Genomic DNA, 25949 nt, shown 5'->3' with positions numbered 1-25949 from the left:
CCACCTATTCATGATGATGTAGCATGCATACCATAATCATGATTGTCTCTTATACTCCATCATAATGCTCACTTTTGGAGTACTCTCTATCTATTAATAAGGTTGGTGTGTGGTTTTGTTTCTTGAGGTTGTACAAATTAGGGACCAACAACATAGATATCTTCGCACATTTGTTTAAAATATGACGAACTTGACACATGGAATGGTATAGAATGAACAAAAAAAGGTTAGCAATAGATGATTCAGCTACCACTATTGCTTGCAAATTAACAAATAAGCAACATTGGTAACTCTCTTACTCTTCTTTCCCTTTCCTTTGGTAAGAAGTGGGAGTGGGCATGACACTTCTTTATGAGAAGAACGAGTCGAAGGCATACTAGCTTGCACACTCTTTATCGAAGTCCTTGATTTAATGCCTCCCCCTCAATGTGCAAGCTAGTTGCCTCAAGTTTTTGTTGTGTTATTGTTTTTCAACCTTAACCCCATGACAACCCATCTACAAAAGATGACAATAAACTCTAGTATAGCTGCCAAAATAATGTTTTTGGCACAAATGGCAATCCCATTCCCTAGTACCTGCAGATTTTTTTTCCTTTATCTTTGTCTGCTCTTGTTTTAACAAATTGCAGGAAAGATTTCTTGGGGTTGAATGTGTTAGGAATAGGGGTATGGTTGACACTTGGATATGTTGTTTATGTGTTGTATTGATGATAATATATGTTAATGTGATCATGATAGATTAGAGATTATGTATGCTGTAGGGAGATTATTGACACAACGAAGTTGGCATATAACATGTTAAGCTATGCAAACTTAGGATTATGTTCACGGATGAGTATAGATATCATATCTATGTTCGCTGGAGCTTATGTTGAGTATTGGTTGAGTCACAATTTATTTGGTAAAGAATAGTAGTAGACCAGTGTATAGGAAATAATGACACACACAATGGGTAGCAAATTGGCTATATCTTATCAGTGAGGTTGAATTAATGCCAGCAACCTTGGGTTGTGGTAGAAGACATGCTTGTGATAGCAAGGTTTCAGAAAGGTCGCTGTAGTGAAATGTGTGATATATTTTACTGGCAGTTGATTGGGTTGAGGAAACATGCTGATCTTCATTGTAGAATGTATTAATTGTATGGTAATGTGTGGGAACCTTAATGTAAAGTGGCAAACTTGACGTAAAGTGGGAACCTTAATGTAAACATTGTAATAATACTTTAGAAGTTGTGTATGCCTTAGTATGATCCTATGTAATTAAATCTACATTGGGGAAGCTTTAATAGGCCGACCTAATTAGTTATTTGGAAGGGGTATGAAGGAAAGATGTTTTCCTTCGATGTAAGGTACCATGTATCGTGTATGTAATGTATTTGCTTAGTTGATGCGAGCTTGAATGTTGGATGATCAGAGCAAAGCAGAGATGAGTTTGATCGATGATATTAGGCTTCAAAGGAACTATTTTGGCAAGTAAGTTGCAGATCAATCAACTCATTATTTTTGGATAGGCTATCCTAAAGTTTGATCTTCACAGTTGTTGGAGCAGTTAAGATAGTGGGTCTATTTGTTTCCCTGTTAACCTTTAATAGGGTTAGAACTTTCTAATAAGGGTTCAAGGTCACCTAACATGAGTCTTTCCTCTAACAAGATCTGTTGTATAGAATGCATTGTAATTGGCTCCTAGTAGGTTATGTCTTTTTACAAGGAACTTATATATTAATACACTATCTTATGGGTGCCATCCCCACCAAGATTTTCCCTCTGATCAAGGGTTTCCCTAGTCAACAAATTATTTTGTTAGGTCTATGGTTTTCTCTTGTTGTGCATCATTGTTTTAATTGTCGGAGTTGGAATTAATAAGTTTGGATTTAAGTTTAATTGCTCACAACTAATTTAACCCACCCCCCTCGCAAGTTGTGTGTGGACTTAACAATTGGTATTAGAGCATCAACTCCTCTTTGAGAAGAAAGCCTTACAACTTGAGATCCATGGCGTACAGGAAGGAAAGTCCAAAGTTTGATGAAGAGAACTATGACAGTTGGAGGGATAAGATGCAAACACATTTGATTTGTATGGGGATAGACTACTAGTTGATTGCAAAGATAGAAGTTAAGGTTAAGAAAGAGAGTGATCTTGGTTCATGTACAAATGAGGAAAATAAGATCTTCTAATGTAATATGATTGCAAGTGAATCTTTTATCAGTGCACTTTCAGAAGTTGAATTCGTTGAGGTAAAATCTCTTGATCTTGCTTATGATATTTGCACTAGATTAGAAATATTATATCAAGGTAATGAACATACAAAGAAAGTGAAGTTGCAGAATTGGAAATCTAGGTTTGAGAGTGTTAGGATGCAAGAAGATGAATCTGTTAGGTCATATTTGCTGAGAATTACTGATTTTGCCTCAAGTCTAAATTGCTCTAGGTATAAGATGAAGTCTGCTATAAGATTCTAAGATCTTTGACTCCTGCTTATGACAATAAGGCAAATGCTCTTGAAGAAGTTATTCCTCTTAGAAAAGATTTTAACATAAACTTTGATTGGGAAATTGCTAGCTTTTGAGACTAGTAGATTAAGAGGCGCTTTGTCTAGAGTTGAGACTTCTTTCAAATCTAGTTTGCATAATGATAAAAGAGTACTCACAAAGAGTGCAAGCACTAGTAGAGGCTATGCTTGTTTCAGGAAGAAGATAAGAAGATTGTTTCAGTGATTGCAAAAAGGGAACCTAAATGTAAGAAACCTGCTTTTGCTTGTTGGCATTGCAAAGAGATTGGTTATTTTTCTTTCATATGTCCTAAGAGAGAGCCAAAGGTTAAATCTAGAAGACCTTACGAGTCAAAGATTCCTAAGGAATGTTTGTATGCGAATGATGGTAAAATTCAATTTAAAGAGATTAATTTTCTAGATAGTAATGATGAAGATGAAATTGGATTTTCCGCTATAAAGGAAGAAAGTCCTGTTAAGAAAGAAAAAGCACTTGTTTCACATGTTGAGCAAAATAAATCTGATTGGATAATAGACATCGGATGTTCACATCAGATCACATGTGACAAAGATAAATTTCATAGTTACACCACCTTGGGGGACGGGGGGACAAGTTTCTGGGACAAGGGGATGGAGTGGCCTTAATTCTGGGACGACAAGTGGATGGCAACAAAACGGTGGCAGGGGGACTGTGTAATGCCCCCATTAGTTGCCAGTATCAGTATTTCAGGGATTAGCCTAATATTGGATCCTCGTAGGCTAATGAGGATGGTTAGAGGGTCTTCTGAGGATTGGTTCATCTCCAACATTCAGGGATTTATGGATTTGGCCTTCGTTCGATGTCATTTGGACTCCATTTGTCATACTTACTATGTATAGTAAGTCAGGGGTAATCGAGATGGACCCTTTCTATTTTTAGAAAGTGTATTTGGTCACATGGGGAATTATGAGGAGAGATTTTTATTCTAGACGGCATGGCAATCAGACAAGTATTTCAAGAGATATTAAAATTTAAGTGACTTAAGTGATTTATTTAAATATTTTAATGTTACAAAGTTATAAAGTCACTTAAGTGACTAAAAGACGAAATTAGCTTTTAATCCCACATTGCCTAGTTGTTTGTGCCCTCCCTCATATCGAGGTTATATAAGTGTGGAGCTACATTGGGATTGAAACAACGAATATATGTTACTTTATAAATCCTAATGGTTGCTTTGATGTGACTGGATTTTTCTTAAGGACAGAAACCCTTGAGGAAATAAACAGTGATGCTAGATGCAAACGTGGCATTCACCATTTTTTATCAGTATTGGAGTTAAATTGAATATCATGGTAGTTGGTAGTAAGTGGAGGTTCTCTAGACGGCAAGGGACACATAGGTCAATATTTGAAAAGTGCAAGCAATAAACACCATTGATTTGTTTATTCCTTGGACGGAGAGCAGAATAGCTGAACGTTTTCCATACAGTAGAAAGTCTGCCTCGGTGTTAGTAGCCCTACGAGGGTTAGAACTGTTGAATCTTTCAGCACCTTTCCCAATATCAAATTTGTAATAGTGGAATCCGTGTATAAGGGAATGAATGGGCAGCATTCAAAAAATCACCTCACAGGAAAATATGTGAATGAACACCTCCAGTGGTGATGAGTATGCAAGTGTTTGCTGGAACAGTATTCGGGTAGTAGTGCTGGTTGCTAAGTCGCCTAAGACTTCAAAGAACATAGCACAGATAAGTCTTGAACTTCCGCAAGATCAACTGAAATAGACGGAACTCTCAAAACTGGCATATCGGGTCTGCAATTGGAGATTTTCTGAGCACAAGGAATCCATCATTAGCAACAAGAGGATACAAATCTGGGTGGTTGGAAGTAGTACTATCTGCTGTTCAACAGCAAGGGAAGGTGGTTCCAGATTAGCATTTAAACATTGTGAATACAGGCTGCAGTAGCTCGCCTGCAACAAATCACGAAGGCAGATCAGTTCCAACGACTAACTCCAGGTTCTTCATTTTCTCGTTTTGTATTAGTGAGACTCTATTCACCTTTTCAAACATAGAGATTGAAACCAGTTTACTAACTCTGTCATTTTTCTCAAATAGATTTGCGAACAGAATGCCTATATACTCTTGTTGTTCTAAATTTTGATTTGTATTTGAGTTCCATTTCATTCAACTGTCTCCAACCTTGGTATGCATATATGATAAGTGGTATATTTAAATGGCTCACTAGTTAATGCAAAAAAATGTTCACCAATTGTTTGATAAAAATACAATCATCACTAGTGCTAATTTTCTGATCCGATTTAAGAAGAATTAATACAGACCGAGGGGTTGTATATATTATACATATGGTACTTAAAATGCTAGTTATGAAAAGATTTATTGCAATATAAGATACAAATATGTAAAAGAGTAAATACTTGAATATTTCATTGAATTGGAACATCAAACATTGAACATAAATGTCAAATCGGCAAATAGTTAACATCGGGACATCCCCCCATCCTCGGCAGAGGTGGTGGAATCTAGTGGCACCGTTGGGGATGGGGGAATGGAGTCCCCAAGTCCCCAGTATGTCCAAGTCCTTAGTGCATGGGGCAAAAAGGGGGGATATGTGTCCCTGTGTTGCTATGATAAATTTGTTGAGTTTAATAGTTATGATGGTGGTGTAGTCAAAGTTGGCAACAATGCACCTTGTGTTATTAAGGGAAAAGAATCCATTACTCTTGATAGTTTGAAACATAACTTGGTGAATGTTGGACAGCTTGTTGATAAGGGATATCATTTGCAATTCACTGAGAAGACATGCACAATCAAAGACAAGCATGGTAAACTGATTGGCACAAGTACAAGAACAAGAGGTAATGTATTTCAATTAAATTCTACTGAGATCAATTGTTTGGATGCAAAAGTGGACGACAGTTGGTTATGGCATAGAAGATTTTGTCACATAACTTTTGATAATATAGTGAAGGTAACTCACTCTAATACCGTAAGAGATCTACCAAAGATTGTGAAACCTTCTAACATGATATGCAAGGAGTGTGTGATGGCTAAGCATAAGAAGAGTACTTTTCCTAGTAAGACATTTACTACTTTCAAAAAGTTGGAAATTATTATTACTGATTTGTGCGTGTCATCGGTAGATAAATGATTTGCTTCTTACAATGCCTCAGCTCCGATCCGCTCTCACGAATATTGCGCCAGCTCTGAAGATACCGGGAGAACAAGGTAAAGGGAAGGAAATTACTGCAGGTGGAGAAGACCAAATGTTACTGGCCCTTACATCCGGACGGCATCCCGCAGTCGTCGAGATGGGGATCCTCAGACATGTTCTCAGGACACAATAGTTGATGGAGGGTCCGGCGTAACTGTTTTGCCCGAAGAGACCTGGAAGAAGCTTGGACAACCGACATTGTGGCCTCCTAAATTTCAGTTGCTAACAGCAGATCAACATGGTATTAAACCTCTGGGCATCCTCATGGCACAACCGGTAACAATTGGCACTCAGTCGTTCCTGTTGGATTTCGTGGTGATTCTGTTGAAATGAAAAGGATACGACGCCATCCTGGGCCGCAAATGGCTTATCGAAGCGAGAGCTCAACACAACTGGAAAAAGAACACCTTATCACTGGAAAATAGAGGCCGGCGATTTGTCATTGATCTACTCAAATGGTCGGCGAAGAAGCCCTGTCGTCGGATTTCGAAGGCGAAGGTGAAGGTGAAGGTGAAGGGGATGACGAAGGGAAGAAAAGAATGGAACTTGATGAAGAGGGCGTATTGAGACTGGAAGGAGGTTTGAGTGATGACGATCTAGATTCGTTGAATGGCCTTTTTCATTAGCAGATAGAGGATTATGAGCTATTTCCGCGCTGTAATATGTTAAGGGTCGATGAAGGTAAGAAAGAAAAAGGAAATGAATGTCCGACGAAACACAGAGAAGCCGAAGGAGGAAATGAATGTTCGAAAGTACACAGAGAAGCCGAAGAAGGAAATGAATGTTCAAAGCAACCCAGACAAGCCGAAGAAGGAAAGGCGGGTATGACTGAAGCTGAAGGAAAGAACATATAGTACGAACCCAAAAGGAGGAAAGATTCCACTATACGACCACATAGGAAGAAAGTATTACGTCGAACCACTGATATAGCAGAAAGGTGCCGACAGCAAGGAAGACACACGATACAACCTGCACAGGAAACAAAGAGGAAGGGTTCAATAAAAGTTGCAGTAGCACAGAGTGCAGGTGTTATTGATGGTCAAAAGGGGCAATTGATGGAGTCCATGGTACGGAGCTTCGGGAACAAATGGGGCGATATGGAAAACCTGAGGGAGAGATCGTGTAACTTAAATAAGCCTCGACAATTGCAGGCACAATGGGCCACGGAGGTAACGTGGAACAGGCGCAAGGCGTGGCATGATAAGCACTTGAAACTGAACAGGTTCCAACCAGGTCAGTGGGTGTTGGAATATGACGGAAGGAACGAATTTAAACCAGGCAAATTCAAAGTCAGATGGGTTGGGCCGTACCAGATTCAGGAGGTAGGTGACAATGGAGCAATAAAATTGTGGACTGTGGATGGACAAGAAGTGCTGCAGGTAGTGAACGGGTCGAGGCTAAAGATGTACCATGCTAGGAAGACTCTGTCGTCGCAGAATGAATTCCGAACGATTCCTTCGTCGTTGCAGAATGGCGAAGTTGGGATGGAAAATTGAGTCTGCTGTTCTGAATTTGAAAAAAAGAGAAAAAAAATTGAAAAAAAAGGGAAAAAAAAAAGTGTGAGAAAGTCACTGTACGGCTTTTAAAGCTGCACTGTACGGCCTCTAAGTTACCTGAGCATGCACCGTACAATCTACCGTATGGCGTACGGATATTGGAGAATATTATTGGCAACTTACAAATCACTGTACGGATTTTGGGGAGTTCTCTCCACCGTATGGATTTTGCAGGGAGGAATGTCTTTGCTGTACGGATTTCGAAGTTATCTAGAAGATGCAGCCTGGCATCGTATGGCAAATTGGGGTCTCCTGAAGGACACCGTACGGATGTGAAGGATAGATTCATATAGTTGGTCGTACGGATTTTGAAGGAGACATTGAATCCCAGTTTTGGCGTACGGATTTAAAGAATAGCGCTTGGCTTACGGATTTGAACAATATGGTACCTGATCACCACCGTACAGATTTAAAAAGTTAAGTGTCCCATTGTACGAACTTTCAAGTAGGGCTAAGATATTTCAATTCTCATAATGATGTGTCCGTATGGTGATATATCTGAGGTGTCCATACGACAAGTTTTTGGAAGGATATTTGATGCGTTTGTATAGCGATCTTATCAAATGAGCACCGTACGGCTTCTTCTAAAAGTCTGATGTCCATACAGACCTTGCAGTTAAGAGCAGCAAAAATGTATATCTTTGAATGCAACCGTACGGCTAGTAGTAGTATTTGATTTTGACTAGCGTACGACCATGGGAGTGTAGCATACAAGCAGAAAGAAGTAGTCAGAAAGGAAGGGCAGAAGAAAGCAGTCAGAAGGGAAAGGAGCTAAAAAAAAAAAAAAAAAGGTCGGCAAATCAAGAATGCTCAGAATGAGTATTAGATGATGCCATAGGGAAGGGGAAGCATTAGCGATTGCCAGAAAGAGTGTAGAATCGGCAGAAAATGACATAAATAGTGTGTTCCGTACATTTTTCTGTGGGTTTTGGAGTGCTAATTTGGTCTGGACCCCCAGTCGTTGCGGATATTAGTTGTGGGAGTCTGACTAGTTGAGAAGACTTGGAGCTGCTGCAGGCATGGAGTGTCTGTGTACCAGAGGCACTGAGAGTAGGTGTTGGCAGTGAGGCTGTCTTGGTGGATGCGTAGAGAGCTCAGGAGGATCTGATCATCCAGTTGGAGGCAGTGAAGCAACACTTGGCTCAGGGTACCGAGGAGTTGGAAGCAGAGAAAGCAGCACAGGTGGCTATCAAGGTCAGCTTTAGCAGTCAGTATTGTGTTAGCAAAGGCTATAGATGCAACAGGATGAATGTGAAAGTGATGTGGCAGATCAATATTGTTGTATTAGTTGTTTGAGTTTTGTTCTGTAGTCGTTAGGAGATGACTTTTCTTTTTGGGGGGGATGATGTCGTCGATAGAAATTGTGTATCAACTGACGGGTCCCTTCGGAAAGGTTCGTGTATGTAGCCGATGGGTCCCTTCGGAAAGATTCTTGTTATGTAGCCGACGGACCCCTTCGGGAAGGTTCTTCGGATAGTATTTATATGTCGTCTGGGATCATTGTAATTCATCTTCAATCATTCATCTTATGAAGCATAATGTATGTCTAGCATATGCGAATATAATTCTGCTATTCTGTTCCATTGTCTGTATGCGTTGATTTCTTTACCAGTACGGTAAACAGTGCGGTCCTATAAAGACTAAAACCTTCTATGGTGAGAAGTATTTCATTCTTTTCGATGATGATTACACAAGAATGATGTGGGCTGCATTGTTAAGGGAGAAATCTAAGGCAAGTAACAAGTCTTCTGATGAAATGAAAAATGAATTTGAGATGTCCATGATTGGTGAGATAAAATATTTTGTAGGATTGCAAGTAACACAAACTAAAGAAGGCATTTTTATATCTCAAATTATATCTTAAAGAGTTATTGGTGAGATTTGGTATGGAGAATTGTAAACCTATTGGAACACCTATGGTGACTGGATGCAAATTGTCTACCAAAGATTGTTCAAAGGTGTTGTATGTGTTGAGGATATTCATAAAATTAACCATCAGTCAAAAAGGGAATTTATTGTTTTTCATCATATGTTGCCATCAATGCCAAAGGGGGAGATTGTTAGGAATAGGGGTTTGGTTGACACTTGGATATGCTCTTTATGTGTTGTATTGATGACAGGTTTTGTCATTGATGACACTATGTTTATGTGATCATGACAAACAAAGATTTTGTACATTGCAGGGAGATTATTGGCACACAAAAGTTGGCATATAACAGTTTAAGCTATGCAAGCTTAAGATTATACTCATGGATGAGTATAGATATCATATATGGTCACTAGAGTTTATGTTGAGTATTGGTGTGTTACAGGGCATTTGGTAAAGACTGGTAGCAAATTAGTGTAATGGAAATAATAATAGAAAAAGTTGGTAGAAAATTGGCTATATCTTATCAACGAGGTTGAATTAATGTTAGCAAGCGTGGATAGTGGTAGAAGACATGTTCATGATAGAAAGGCTTAGAGATCATTCTGGAGAGCTTGTTGTACTGAAATGTGCGATATGTTTTATTGGTAGTTGATTGGGTTTAGGAAATGTGTTGATCGTTGTTGTACAATGTATTAATTGTATTGTAACTTGTGGGAACCTTAATGTAAACATCATAATAATTCTTTAGAACACGTGTATGCTTTAGTGTGGTCTTATGTAATTAAATGTACATTGGGGAAGCTTTAACATGCCAACCTAATTATTTATTTGGAAAGGGTACAAAGGAAAGATGTTTTCCTTGGATGCAAGGTACCATGTATCGTGTATTTAATGCATGTGGCCAGTTGATGCAAGCTTGCATGCTGGATGATCGGAGTAGAGTAGAGATTGGTTTGATTGATGATATTGGGCTTTAAAGGAACTGTTTTTGTTTTGGCAAGTAAGTTGCAGATCAGTCAGTTCACTATTTTTGGATATGCTATCTTGAAGTTTGATCTTCACAATTGTTGGAGCAATTTAGATAGTGGGTCTAGTTGTTTTCCTAATAAACTTTAATAATGTTAGAATCTTCTAACAAGGGTTCAAGGTCTCCCAACAAGGATTTGTCCTCTAACAAGGACTGTTATTGAATGCATTGTAATTGGCTCCTAACAAGGTCAACATCCTTTCACAATGAACTTATGTATTAGTACACTATCTTGTGGGTGCCATTCCCACCAGGTATTTCCCTCTGATTAAGGGTTTTCTTGGTCAACAAATCATTGTGTGCTTTATGGTTTTCTCTTGTTCTGCATTATTGTTTTAATTGTTGGAGTTGTAATTAATAAGCTTGGATTTAAGTTTAGTTGCTCACAACTGATTCATCCCCCCTCCAGTTGTGTGTGGACTTTACTTCTTAATAGAAAGAGCTTTTTGCAAACTTTGTGAAGGGTTGCCAACTCATTAAAAAGGGTCAAAGGTTGCTGCCCCTGCTACATCCACATTAGTTGAAGATCCCCCCATGGCGGTTTCTAGTGCTAGGTCTTTTTCTTTGACATGTTTGAGTTTCTTGCATTACAATATCCATGCTGCAAGTTAAAAATAATGTATTTCACTCAAATTCTCTCCTTGTGTTGAAAAAAAATGGGAAATGAAATAAAATGGCCGCAAAGTTGAAATAAACAAATGGAGAATCTAAAACATACATAGAATGACGAAGATTTGGTGGCAAAAGCTCCTCTTGTTAAGTTTTCGGACTTCAATAGCATAATTAAATAATTGATGAAGTAAGTAGCATAGACACACTAAAGATACCTTGGGAGAACCCTCCTCAAGGGAAAAACCCAACCGCACCAAAAGATGATCCTTTATTGAATGCTTAAAAAAATACAATGTTCTCATGCTCATGATTGTTCATTCTTAACAATCAAGCAATACAAAGTTTGATTTCTTTGTGATGCAAATGCAAAAAATGTCCTACAAACTTAAATTTGTCATTCACTAATTGAACACGGAATGATTCTCATGCATATGTCACACATATTACAGAAGATGTAACGTTAATCTTTAGACACAAGTCATTAGATGTTGCATATGTAGGGATCTAACATAACTCTTGTTATTTTGAACTTTTACTAGATGTGCACACGCACGAGCCTCTCTTAAACGATATATTATTAATGTCCTTGTCAAAGATGGGAGAAAAGTCATGACCTAAAGAACCAAGAGCTTGACAGTTACTATAGGTGCCGAGAAAACCGATGTTACAAATGGTCACACCCCTTACTCAAGCAGTGAGTCTACTTGCCTTAATAGTCTCAACATGAACTGATAGTAGTAATAACAAAGTGTCGTTACACAGTCTTTCGATGCAACTTATCTTTAATCACTGTGACAGACATAATCAAACCAACTAAATGGATAGATGGTGATCGGAAAACATGAACGGTCGACAAAGGCTTCACTAGTCACAATGGAATCGCACCATGATGTGGGCCTCAAATTTTATTACCCTCTCCATTTAGAAATGCTTCGTGACAGTTATAACTGCTCCAGGAATGATTGTGGTTGTTAGAAAAGTGAGACATGATACATGGAGATCATTATATATAGTGAGACATGATACACAAGCAATCTTGGATATAATGATCTCCGTGTATCATGTCTCACTTTTTTGACAACCACAATCATTCCTGGAGCAGTTACAACTGTCATGAAGCGTTTCTAAATTGAGAGGGTAATAAAATTTGAGGCCCACATCATGGTGCGATTCCATCGTGACGAGTGAAGCCTTTGTCGTGAATATGATTCCAGTGAAACAACTGCGACTATAATTTTTGTTGCTTTCCTCATGTTCGGTGTTAGAGGAGATTGAAGTCTCATCGACAATTTTGGTCAAGTCGTGAGAAGATATTAACACTATGCGGAGGGCATAAGGTTGAGAATTAGAGAGTTTTGACGGCATGAAATTTTTATCGAGCTATGTTGAAGTTGGGCGATACAAGTGTTATCTGTTAGTAATTTATATTATTGGGTCTATGTCTGTGTGGAGACCTAGTGCAATTGTGCGATTGTGGTGACCATGTGTTTTGTCATTGTTGTGAGATGCTTCTGATCTGAAGTGGCAAAGATTGAAACCATTTTCATTAGAGACAGTGTATTTTTTCTTCTTTCAAAGCCATTGTGATAACCCAATTCTCAGAAGAAATTATAATTGTTGATAACTAATGGTGTCCTCTAGTATATGGTTCGTCATTGCCATAGATATTGGAAGACGGATGGAATGTTGGCAAAGTTGATATTGAAGAAGATGACAATACAAGTTCAGTTACAATTCGTAGCAAGAAAGAGTGCTGACGTGTATGGAATAATGGTTACCAAAGCATATAATTTTGCATGTTGAGTCTTCATTTAAATTGGGAACAAACAGGGATAGCTTCCGTTACTAAAGTCGCATAGGAAGTTTAATCATGTGGGCCATTTAATATTCGCCAAAGGCTCATTCACCATATCATGAGGAAGAATGCATATGAAGTCTTCATGAAATATCGCAGTTAGCCATGAATTTGCACTTCTCGTGGTATCATATCAAATTGCCTTTGCACCCACCATTACTTCTGTTGGCTATCCTTACAAACTATTAAAGTGGTAGAAATCTATCTGAACAAAACTCTCGATTACCATTCCATCGCTCAAGTCTTTGTTCAAGGAAAATCATTGATACTATCTGTCAAGTCTTTTCTTTGTTCCTGCAATACTTAAGCTTTCAGCCGCTTTCAATAGTTATATATGATGTATGTGCCGCATGTGATTTCAATTATCTTGGAAAAACTTGCCTTCGACATCTGGAGTGGGTTTGGCGAGGAGAAACTTATACGGCAAAAAGAAGTGAATACTATCATTTAAAAAATCAAAGAGTCTAAGCAGGTTGCCACTAGAGAAGGTCAATTATAAACGGGTCATAGATAAGCCTATTACTGAATGACGGGTTGCTAGGATATGTATGCGTGAGAATCCTTTCTATGTCGACATTGTGTGCAACTTCCGAGACAGAAGATACGAGTATAAAGGCCACAAGACACTGGGTTTTTCATTACTGTCATTGTCGTATGAAATCAAATATGACCATTGGCTTACCCCATGCCGTGAGCAATCTCTCGGAAGAAGGCTGCCAATTCTTCACTATGCAGAAGTTTGAGTTGTATCACTGAATTAATAGACTATACAGATTCATTAATGAGTCTTTGACATCGTGGTTGTTTTGGGCGTTTGGTGCGAATTGTTGGTACCAAACATTGCCAACGCACCTTGAGAAATAGTTGTGGGTATCTGGCATTTCCCTTGATGGTTGTTTCAATGGTTTGAAATCGTTCTAGAAATCAAGAGCGTTCAGTTGAACAACCAACTTAGATACTTGAGATGGTAAATATCTATTTGTGGAAAAGGAACACAAGCGTTGTACCTGAGAATATTGAAATGAAGATCTGAAGGGCGTGGAATAAATCCTTCGAAGGAGATTTGCGATCAATTTTAATATTTGGGTGTATATGCACATTTCAGAAACTAGGGACAAACATTTGCGAGAATTGATAAGAGTCAAAATAAGGGATCTTGCAGGAAAATCAGCTTAGGAATATGGGTTAACCATTATTCAAGGCAGCAAGCAAACTTAGTTTAGACAGGTTATTAGAGTAACAATCTATAGGGGAAGAGTGTATTAGATTTGGAAACAACACCATGGAAGATCTGAAAAACATTGTCTTTTCAGAGGAATTTAACAACACATTCAATGACCCTCAGCTAAGAGACTTGCAGAAGGAGAAAGATTTTGGTTGGCTATACATACTTGGGTTGCAATTAGAACAAATGGAATCTTCAAATGAGATTCTCCCCAAATTGGAAGAGATAGAAACTTATTTGACCAATGTAGAGCAAGCAGATTGTAAACTCTTAAATTGGGCTTTACAACCTTCAATGGTGACCTTGGTCCAGCCCAGGTTTATAGAGTATACAGATAAACAGGTTAGCCTTGTGGTTGCTTCTTGTCTCAATGAGATTATCCGAATAACATCTCTCATAACAGCCTACAATGATGTGGTTTTGAAGAAAGTTTTGCAGCTGATAGTGAAGAGCTTGAAAGGTTTACAAGTTATAGGAATTCCTATGAGGCAGGAACAAATTTTCTTGACATGTGAGTACACTAGTACACCCGATCCTATTTGTGAGTCATAATAACAAAGAGGGGGCAAAAGAAATTCAGACCAGCACAAGGAAAAATGTAGATACGATGATTTCAGCTGTGGATAAGGAACATAGAAGTTTCTACGTTGGTGATTTGGAGGTTAGTCTTGACAAATATGTTGATGAGGCTGGTTGTACTCGAAGTAACAACATGTTGGAGTCATTGTATGATGAACCGTATGTTTCTTACACGCATGATATTAACTTCAATAAAAAGTCCAAGATCACACCACAAGATGATGAGTTGTATCGACATGATTATAATGACATGCATGCATTAAAGAACCAGCTGAAGGTTAGTGAAGACATGGTTGTGGCATCTTTGGTGCGTTATGACATCATTCACAAGATGGTTGAGGATCTCTACAGGAAGGCTCAAAGGGAAGTGGAAGGAGATTGACTTGTTGCTGATTTGCATATAGTCAAAATAACTCTTGAAACTATGAAATCAGATTATTTATGTTAGCTTTCTGACAAAGATTATATTCTTAAGGTTGCTGAATTATATGTTGATCAGTCGAATAAAGGAAGGAATGAGATTATGAAACTGAATAGGGAGCTTAAGTATACCCATGAGGCATTGGATGATACTCAGATTTCTATTCAGGAAGTAGAAAATCAGGTTAGGATCACAAATCATTTTCGGGAGCATGAGGGCAAAGAGAGGCAAGAGTTTTCCCAAGAAGTAATTGATGAACTTGATAGCATTCAGTAGACTTATGACTTGGACAACTGTACCAAAAGACCAAGTATCAAATTTTCAGATCACATTCAACTTAAAGACAACCCCATGTTTGAAGTGGATGCTGATTGGACTTCCGATAATCCCCTTTTTTAGATAAACGAGGGCACTCTTTTTGATTGTCATGAAGAGGATGATTTGGACTTAAGAATATTGAATCCAGTTATAGTTCCTAGCAGTGAATCTTGGTCATAGGATTGGTTACAGAAGGAAACACCGCAACTGTTGTGTAGATAGTGCGGTCTGGGAGACCATGAGGATTCAAAATGCCCTAAGCAAGGGGTGAACTTGTTAAGCATCGAAACATGTGATGAGGAGATACTAGCCATCACTCGTGAACAAGCAAAGAAGGCAATGTACCCAAAAGCAGAGAAAGAGAAGGTGGCAGTAGAGGAAGAGAATGTAGTAGCAGAGACGGAGAGGGAGCTTGGAGAGATTGCTGAAATGATGTAGTCAGCTTTGGAACTTCAGATGGAGGTTGAAGCAAATTTGAAAGTACGGACAGAACAAGTGTATCAGCTTTGAGTAGAACTAGATGAGCTGAAGGCACGAACGTCTACTACACCAGGGGCGCTTCCCTCTTCTTAGTTGTTTAAGTCTTGATGTAATTAATTGTTTTGGTTTTTGTTGTAAGAGTTCTCTATTTTATTTTGTCCTCTGGAGACAACTTTACTTTTTGGGGGGGATGATGTTGTCGGTAAATTCTATATTGTAGCTGACGGTAGAATTGTATCCGAAAGGGCACATGACAGTTGAGTCACCCTTTTGGGAAAGTATATGTACACCGTCTGGAAGGGACTATTGAGACATCATAATCATTATCATTGTAAGCATTGAACTTGGAGTGCATATCGTGTATATGAATAAAGTATCTGTTCTGTGTTATATCTTAATGTACTACATGCGATAAGTATCCATTTACCCTTTATGGTAAACAAGTTGAAGAGTCACAGCTTTGTGGATTAAAAGGAGAGAGACTCATTCATTCAGTTATGCTTGGTTTATGATTCAGATTTCTGTTTCTCTCTTGCAAGAGTTATTCAGAAAGCTTCAGCTTCCCGCTAGCGTGAGGACATAGCCCCTCGTGTTGGTAGACAGTGGATGCAAACCCATTGTCTGTGGAGACGTCACATTAGGTGTCTCGCATGTGCTTATAGGTTCTTTTTTTAGTGTTCCAAATCTGATTGTAAAACTATGTTTAAGATTGGACCATTTGAATGCTGGTTATTGTATTGCTGATGTATAATGCAATAAGCTTAATTCAAGGTATTTTATGAGAATCTATGGTTTATATTATTGGTTTTATAATGCAACTTCATATGTTCATGTTTTGAATATTATTTTGAGAGAGAACTAGGTAAATATCTACTGAGGATATTTCAGAAGAACTCATTAACACAAAATATCATTTGAATATCGAGACTCCCTCTCAACAGGGACAACATACTCAAGCTTAGATTATCACAATAAACGAGTTGATATTAAGTTTGACCAAACAAGGAGCTTCAACAGTCACACTGCTACATAAGCTTGTTGATCCTCTACAAAGGTCTTGGCATTCTACATCTGCCACTCGATCTCCCTCTGAATCTGATTTTTGTAGCTGAACAGTCTCCCTCTAATATCATTTCTTACTCTTCGAAAAAACTAATCGCAATGATAGTCTGTGGGTTCTTCCTGTCTAATGAAGTTATGTGCCACCAATTCAGTTTCATGAGTACAAGCGTCCTCGTGTTCATTTCTACATCTTGCATAACTTTGTATATAATCTCTCATCATATTGCTTCTTGATCCGTCTTAGAAGCATTTTTACAGAAATTAGCTATAGCTCATAAATCAGACTATTCATAAGAGAAATATACAGCTAAAAGCATACAGTAATCACTATTCCCAATATTATAGCATGAATTAACTAGATAAAATTCACGGTCAATATTCAAATACTCATCTTTTTATCAATGCCCTTTTTCAGGTTTGGATCTTTATATCGCTTACAGTTCAGTGGACCTGACTCCAATGGTAAACACCTACAGTCGAGCAACCAGCAGATATTGCTCAGACTGCTACTCAAGCATTTCCAAAAATACAAGTTTTATGACTACATCTCTCATAGAATTTTCTTCAGGCACCAATGCATGACAGCAAATTCCTTCCCATACGTAATAAATTTGGTTGTGGATCTTTCCTATAGTCCTGCTCTGATACCATGTTAAATTTTCGAACCAAAATAGCATAAATAAATAACAGATAAAGCAAGAAACACAATGAAACCAGAGATACCCTTGGGAAGCCCTCCTACTTGAGGAAAAAAACACAGCCACACCAAAAGATAATCCTTTATTGAATGCTTAAAGAAAATACAATGATCTCATGCTCATGATTGTTAACTCTTAACAATCAAGCAGTACACAGTTCGATCTCTTTGTGATGCAAATGCAGAAAATGTCTTACAAACATAAATCAATCATTCGCTGATTGAACACCAAATGATTCTCAAGCATATGTCACACATATTACAGAAGATGTAACCTTAATCTCTAGACAAAAGTCACTGAATGCTGCATATGCAGAGATCTAACAGAGCTCTTGTTATTCTGAATTTTAAAATGTGCACACGCATGAGCCTCTCTTGAACAATATATAATTAATGTCCTCCTCAAGGATGTGACAAAAGTCGTGACTTAGAGAACCGAAAGCTGGTTGTTAGTATAGATTCTGTGAAAACCAATGCTACAGCTGGTCACACCCCTTACTTGGGTGGTGACTCTACATGCCTGCACAGTCTGAACATGAACTGATGGCTGTTATTTTATTGCCTTTTCTAACCTATGTGGGGCTGACCAAATGGAGCAAGAAATTTAAAAAATGTGTTTTTCTTGCATGTCCGACGATCACTTTAATTGGCTGGGCCATCAGGGATGCAAATCTGTCACAGGGACGGTCAAGGGATTGCTTTGGCCATCCTCCGTTTCTTGCAGCATTGGAAATCTGTTTCGGAGGTAGTACCTGATCTGCTCAAAATGAAATGCCTTAGGGGATGTCAAAAATCCATCATCACGTCCCCGTACCGCACAAAAGACAGGAGTGGGTCTGAAATTGTAGGGGATGTGTCCTGTAGAGCATAGTTTTCATGAGCTGCATTACTAGCTTTGTTTATTATGATTGTTTGTTACCATAAAAGTTTTCTGGATTCGACAATCCAATCCAGAAAATGTTTATGGTAATTAAAATGGATTTTGGAAATCTCATGTCTTTGATGATTGTTTGTGTTCGTCTGGATTAATTGACATACAATAATCGTGCTGGGTATCTAGTCTTAATTTTCTTTTATGCTTTTTGCAATCATTTACCAGTAAGCAGCAACCTTTATTAGAGAGGAAACTTTTGAGATGCTTAGAGGATGCCTTAGCTTAAAAGAATGTCACGGCAGTGGAATGACATTCTAACTGGCATGTTCTTTTGTAGAAATTCCCGATAATGATTACATCAAGTACTTCTCGCCAGATTTTTCTTTAAAGATCAACACTGGGATTATGGTATGTTTTTCCTTTATTGAAATGGAATCCCTTGAATTTTTGTTATGCTGTATGTAAAGAAGTTCTAATAATGGAAGTTCCTGATGGGTGCATTGTTTCTTTTTTAGATTGTGTAAGAGAGGTGGATTTCACTGTTTTATTCTTGGAAACTAAATAATCTTAAATTTGTAATTTTGTAGGAGAACATGAATAGCAAGACATACTTGAGCACAATTAAAATGCAGGTTCTTGAGAGTTTGAGGGCTATTCAACATGCTCCGAGTGTACAGATGCATGAAGTACGAATCTGTCTTATACTATACAACATAATAATTCATAACACTATTCAAGTGCTGCAAACTTTTAAAGACCAGTTGGTTAATTGCAGTAGACTTGATTGATATAGTTTGTTCTTGACTTGAAACTCAGGTGCCACCAGACATGTATATTCCTGATATTGATGAAGATGAACTGAATCCCGATGAGCGCATGGACCGTAAGTCATAATTTTACCTATTGTTACCATAGGAAATATAAATAATCTGTAGAATAGAATTAACTTCAAGTATAGGTTTATATGGTCTTGCAAAGTGTCTCGGATCACAACTGTATGAAAGGATTTAAGTTTAACATTTTTAAAATTTCCTTTTTCAGGGTGTAAGAAAGTGACAAGGTGATGGTTTATCCATGTTTATCAAAATGGGTGCTAAATCTCACATTTTCCTTTGAACTTTGCAGAACATACACAAGACAAACAAATTCAGCGAGATGAAGAATACTATGATGGAGACAATGATAATGATCATGAGATGGAAGAAGCAGGCTAGAAGCAGTGAATGAGGATCTACTTTTTGTATCCATTCATGAAAAGATTTTTTCAATGCAATCAAGTTGCCCTGTATAAGAATTTTCTTGTAAAATCCAAATCTTAGAGCTGCTTGCCACCTTAACCGTTTATGGATACCCCCAAAGCTACGGGCCGTTCAGTTTTGTTAAAAATGTTGCTCATCATAATCAACATTGGCTAATGCATGTTACGGATTATGAAGTAACATTTGGGGATTTGAAAACATATTCTTATAAATTAGTGTATTTAATTAAACTCTTCGATTCAAAATTATGTTTCCTCAAGACTATATTATCTTTTTGCTTATTTAAGCATTACGGGCTGTTCATTTTTGTTAAAAATGTTGTTCATCATAATCGACATTGGCTAATGCATGTTACGGATTATGAAGTAATATTTGGGGATTTGAAAACATTTTGTCATAAATTACTGTATTTGAACTCTTCATTCAAAATTATGTTTCCTTAAGACTAGAGTTTCTTTTTGCTTATTTAAGCTATTGGCTGATTCATTCTGGATCCGTGACTATTAAAGATGTTTTGTTATGCACATGTTTAAGCAAGACTATAGTGATCAGAGCAGCGTTTATAACAATTTTTTTTCCTTCCATAGTTAATAACTCTAATTGTTTTGATTTTATAATATCCATCGATGTAAGTGAAACAAAATAGCATGTTTCCTATCTTTTGTTCAAACATGAACTCATGCTCAGACTTTTTTGAGTAATATACTAGCACTTATATTTTCTGCCCCCTTAACAAGTTTTCAGCTCACAAATGGCATTCCAAATTTTCTGACAGATCAGCTGTGAGATAGTTACACAAGCTTATTATGTCAAAAAATTTTGTCTTATTTAAAAAGAAAATGTTTTCATATGTACATGTGTAATATTTATGTTCACCTTTTAGGTATATATTGAAATGATATAATTCTCAATGAACATTGTAATATCTTCTGCTACCTGAGTTTGTACTCGTAATTTTGAAGAATATATGTTTTACGAAGGTGATTATGTGATTTTTTTGTCAATATTCCATGCCATTTCAGCTAGGAGGCTTACATGTCTGAAATATTATTTGATATATCAATTAACTTTACTATGTCAACCTAAAATGTTTTCCTCTCTAGCTAAGAGGGAGTGGTGAAGATATCGTCAGAAGGACAAACTATAACTTATCAAGAAGGCTTCCTCCCTATTTAAGAGCGAGTGTTGATATCATTGTAGCTATGGTTAGATTCCTTTAGGTGGACATAGATAACATAAAGATTGTGACAATATATTTATTGTATTGACAATATTTATATTATATTAATAATTTTTTAAATTATATTAATAGTTTCTATATTATATAATATTATAATTATTATATATTAATAATAATTATATTATATTGTAGGCATTGGTAAAACATCGGGGAGGTCTTCGGTTCAAATCTATTTGCAATTAACACATAATAATAATAATAAATCTTACCAATAATAATAAATAATCTAGTAAAATACAATTATTATATTATATTGTAAAGCAATAGCACAACTCGCTTTTGAGATTTTTATATATATTAATAATAATGTTGGTGTAAATAAGTATTTACTATTTACACTTACTTAAGTTTACACTTAGTTTAATGCATATATTTTATTATTTATTTATTGCTCACCTAGGAGTATGCGTACTCTTGTGAGTTGTCACATTGACAACACAAGAGTTTGCACTCTAATTATGCACATGTCGTCTACACTTAAGAGTTAGCACATTATTTGAGCACATGGTGTCTACAACATTTTAGACACTTTATCGTGCTTATCCTCTTATTGTGGAGGATATGTGCTTAGTTGTCATGCTTATCTCTTAGTTCTTTCTAGACACATTCTAGATGCATCTTAGAGGTCTTTATATACGGGCTCTTTTAGTGTGTATGCACATGCTTTTGATAATAGAAAGTATTTTCATATTGATCATACTCTTTGGTCTATTGTGTGCTTGTGCTTGTGCTCTTTGATTTTGGGTGAATTCTGGCTTAAGCCAAATTCTTACATGGTACTAGAGCTTGGGGAGATTCTCGTCATTAGCTGTTCGAGACCATTGTTGCTTTAGCACCTTCGATCCAAAGATTCAGAGAATTCGCAGAAATTGGGAGCGTCTAGAGCCAAAGCGGATCTCACCACTGCGTCCGGTGCGTCGATTTGGTGGATTGATTATAAATTTGCTTATGTTGGGCAATAGTCAAAATTGAGGCAAATTTTTTTTTTGCAAACCGGCAACTTGAAGGCCCGATTTGCAAAATTGGTATGATCATTTCAGATTTGTACATTTAATTTTTAGATCTGCATTTTTTTTTCCATCTGCCTTTGCAATTTTTTTCAAATTTGCATTATTTTTTTCGAAAAATTGGCCATCAGGCCTGTAGGAGAGATATTTTGTAGGTGAAGATTAAAGCTTGCTGGTGCAAATTAGATATTTGCATCATATTCAGAAGGTTAAAAAATATTTTGTTTCATCCAAATTGGACATCTGAGGTAAAATCTAGAGCCATTTGATTTTTGGAGGCGCGACAACGATTCAGGAAAAATAATGACGACGATTTTCAAATAGCGATATCTTCCTCATATAGACTCCTTTTTGCGAGCAATTTTTTTTTTATTTTGGGGTAGAATTTCATGATCTACACATTGGTGCATTTGGTTTGAGATCTCTATTCTTGAAATTTTCTGCAAGTCGCAAATCCCAATTTTTGCCATTCAAATGCTTGGTACGAGCTCATTTGGACTCCAAAACAGGTTATGTTTTTTTTTTGAAAGTGTATTTTTTTGGTCTATTTTCTAGATTTGCAATTAGATTATAAGTTTTGTGGACATAAATACTGCTCTCAAAAATAGGTTCTAAATTGGCATATGGCTATTGCATTAAGTGCCAAATCATACATTAGGGGGGGTTGGTTGATTATTTTTGTATTTTCGGGGGTGCATACATATATTGATCTCATGGAGTCTTGTTACATATGTCAGTCTGGTATAAGATCAAAGTTGACACTGAGCAACTCTAAAAAATAGAGTGCTTTGATGCTTGATCATCTAAGAGAACATTAGGAAGTGATTCCTTCTCTTTGCTCGAAGATACCACCTTCATTCAAACATCTTTCTAATCTTCTTCGCTTTATGTATAACAGTATGAGTAAGGAATCCTTTGCTCCTCTTCTTATGGCAAGTTTTCCTCATGATGTTTGGATGACTCTTTGGGAAGCATATGGAGATCCATGTGTTCCTCCATTTCTAGAGGACATTCTACATCTAGTCACTCCATATGAGATCTCACCTCCTAATTCTCTTGTTGATTCTACTGATCTAGTTCCAGCCACAAATGCTTCTGATTCAGTGCAACAGGAAACATCATGTTTTCCTACTTTAGCTTTGTGGGACAACTTCCTCCCAGACATTGTAATGTTGTTCGTAAAGTCTCACATTGAAGATGTAGGAGACGTCATTGATCACATTTGTCTTCTCTTTGTTGAGGAGACTACTTCATGCATTGTGGAAATTGATAGTGACACCAACGATAGTACTTCAACAAATTTAGACACGTGGGGTTCTATCAACAATTGCAGTGAGAGGTCACTACATCAACACATTCCATATGCACATTTTTCCACATTGATAGATCCAGCACAACAGGGTACTTCTAGCTCCAGCATTAGTGGACAACTTCTTGGCAGACATTGCAAATTTGTTCATGGAGTCGCACACAATAGACTTGGAAGACTTCTTTGATGATATTCAGTTTCTCTTTGATGATGACAATCCTTCTATAGTTGTTGCGAGGGCTCCATCCAACCCTCTTGTTCATTCTCTACATGATCGATCCTCACAGGTTGAAGTGATTGTGGATACTTATGATCAACAGTTGCAGAGGGGCTCTTCATCAGCTGAGGAGACATACAATTTTTTGAGACAGGTTCTTCAGCCAGTTGAGCAAGTTTCAGAGACATCACTTACCCATGGGATTCTTTCCACACACAGCGGAAGCATCTCATTTGTACCCATGGCATTGTTTCTTCCTGAGGGGAGGAAAACCATTTTGCAGTCTTGGATCAACTTCTTCATCAGAGCAATCATTGGCAGACATTCTTCTTTTGGAGGGGGGGGGAGCCTATCCTGTCTCTCTTATTTTCTTTTATTGTATATACTTGATGTATGTCGTAATGGGGGGGGGGGGTGGGGGGGTCTTGATTACTCCATCCATCCATACATCATGTGTGTTTTTTCATCTCTCTTTTTGGGAGAGGGTTTTTCCCATGAGGTTTTCCCTCTTTCTCCGCTTTATGAGAGATTGCATTTCATTATGTACATGGGTACCTAACATGACCTAGTAGCAGGGACCCATCATGCATTTCATCCTATATCATGTAAGCTTAAGGGCATTCCCCTAAGTTGCACTTAAGGTAGGGGAGGGGAGGGGAGGGGAGGAGGCGGGAGGGGGTGTTTGTGTAAATAAATATTTACTATTTACACTTAAGTTTATTTAGGTTAATGCATATATTTTATTATTTATTTATTACTCACCTAGGAATATGCATACTCTTGTGAGTTGTCATGTTGACAACACAAGAGTTTGCACTCTAATTATGCACATGTTGTCTACACTTAAGAGATAGCACATTATTTGAGCACATGGTGTCTACAACATTCTAGACACCTCATCGTGCTTATCTTCTTCTTGTGGAGGATATGTGCTTAGTTGTCATGCTTATTTCCTAGTTCTTTCTAGACACATTCTAGATGCATCTTAGAGGCTTTTATATATACGCTCTCCTAGTGTATATGCACATGCTTCTGATAATAGAAAGCATTTTCATATTGATCATACTCTTTGGTCTACTATGTGCTTTTGCTTGTGCTCTTTGATCTTGGGTGAATTTTGGCTTAAGCCAAATTCTTACAAATAATTATATTATTAATTATTATATTAAAGCAATAGCCAACACAACCGTAAATACAACTTAGAATATAAGATAATTGTGAGCTTCTCAAGTAGTAGGACTTGGATTCAAGTAAATTCAAGCTTAATAAATAGCAATAATTAATTTCAAGTTAGTTACAGAGCACCACTTACATATATGTACAAAGAATGAATAATGCATACATTTCTTACAAGAAAGAAATAGGAGCTATACATATATGAGAAAGGAGGAGCTATATATGAAAGCCCTTGGCTAAATAGCCGAAAAAATGTACCTAATGTGATAGGTTTTTTAATTCATTAATTATTTTTAAAATCATAGAACTACAATCCTCTGATTGTTAAATTAATTAATAAATTAAAAAATCTATCATGTCAGGTACATTATTCCGCTGCATAGATGTCGCCTATATGAAAGGGTAATGCATATCAAGAAAGAAACATGATATATATATATATATGAGAAAGGATGAGCTATATATGAAAGGATAATGCCTTGGCGCGAATAGACTACTATTCTGATCACTAAAGCCCTTTAATGAATTGGAGTGCTAGTTCTTCGCAGGGTGGTCTAGAAGTGTATTTCATGTTCAAATTGATCTTGTGCATAAAGATTGCGATTGAATGTAATGTAGCATCATTGCTATTAAGTATTGCACATATCTTTTTTAACATTACAAGAATTATAAGTTTGGTTGCTTAGAGGCTTTGATTTGCAAATATATCAAAGCCTATTATTGTGAATGCGAACTTTACTGGAGATTTGCATTAGTTTGAAGACTAGCGATGTGGGTCTGATTCATTATTGGCCAAGGTGGTGTTGAAATCTTTTTATTGCCATGAATATCATTCCTCTCGATGGTTTTTCCATGAAAGAGCATGAGAGCCAATATCTTCATGGAAGAGCCTTTTCTGACAACATGGAATCATGATCCCTACTAGTAATGATAAGTGCTAATATTTATTTTCCTGTGTAACTGCTAGATAAAGTATTCATTGTCCAAGATTGATTATGACATGGGAAGACTTTGGTTATATTAGAGAGATGTAAGACCTCTACAATCAATCATATTAATTTAGTACACTGTTTGAGAAAAGACTACATGGATGTAGTAGAAACATTGACAAAATCGTCGGTTGGTCAATTGTCAGAGTACCGAGCACTTGTATGACAAACTGTTGTCTTACACACAGTCACTTTTATGTTCAAGTCTGATATTCATACCAATAAGAATTTGATGGAGAGCCAAACCCTTGAGGAGAAGCAAGAATGGGTTGATAATAGTCGGCAATGTCTATACAGCCACGAAAATGCACTTCCTTACGAAGGAGAGGACTTAGAATTTTTTTTTGAAAAGTTACAAAAAGCAATGTAAAGGAAGTGCATTTTTGTGGCTGTATAGCCACGGGCATAATAGTCATCTTAAAGTTGTTTTGTAGCTTGTTGATCGAACATGGTGTCTGAGTGAGCATGGAGAAATG

At 37.2% G+C, this 25949-nt stretch overlaps 1 protein-coding gene across 1 annotated transcript in view; it reads left to right on the top strand.

The window, feature by feature from the left end:
* HDA9 (histone deacetylase 9) overlaps positions 1-19794 on the top strand; it is a 91223-nt gene extending 71429 nt beyond the window's left edge. Inside the window, exons 11-14 of the mRNA XM_089799637.1 lie at positions 18614-18684; positions 18864-18962; positions 19093-19159; positions 19402-19794. Coding sequence (XP_089655763.1) covers positions 18614-18684; positions 18864-18962; positions 19093-19159; positions 19402-19490 — 326 coding nt within the window. The 3' untranslated portion in view covers positions 19491-19794. The remainder of the gene's footprint in view (positions 1-18613; positions 18685-18863; positions 18963-19092; positions 19160-19401) is intronic.
* Positions 19795-25949: the final 6155 nt, after the last annotated feature.

Source organism: Cupressus sempervirens, chromosome 9 (genome assembly GCF_028749045.1).
Source record: "Cupressus sempervirens isolate cs-2001-9-10 chromosome 9, ASM2874904v1, whole genome shotgun sequence".
NCBI classification, from domain to species: Eukaryota; Viridiplantae; Streptophyta; class Pinopsida; order Cupressales; family Cupressaceae; genus Cupressus; species Cupressus sempervirens.
This window is presented reverse-complemented; position numbering and strand designations above follow the sequence as displayed.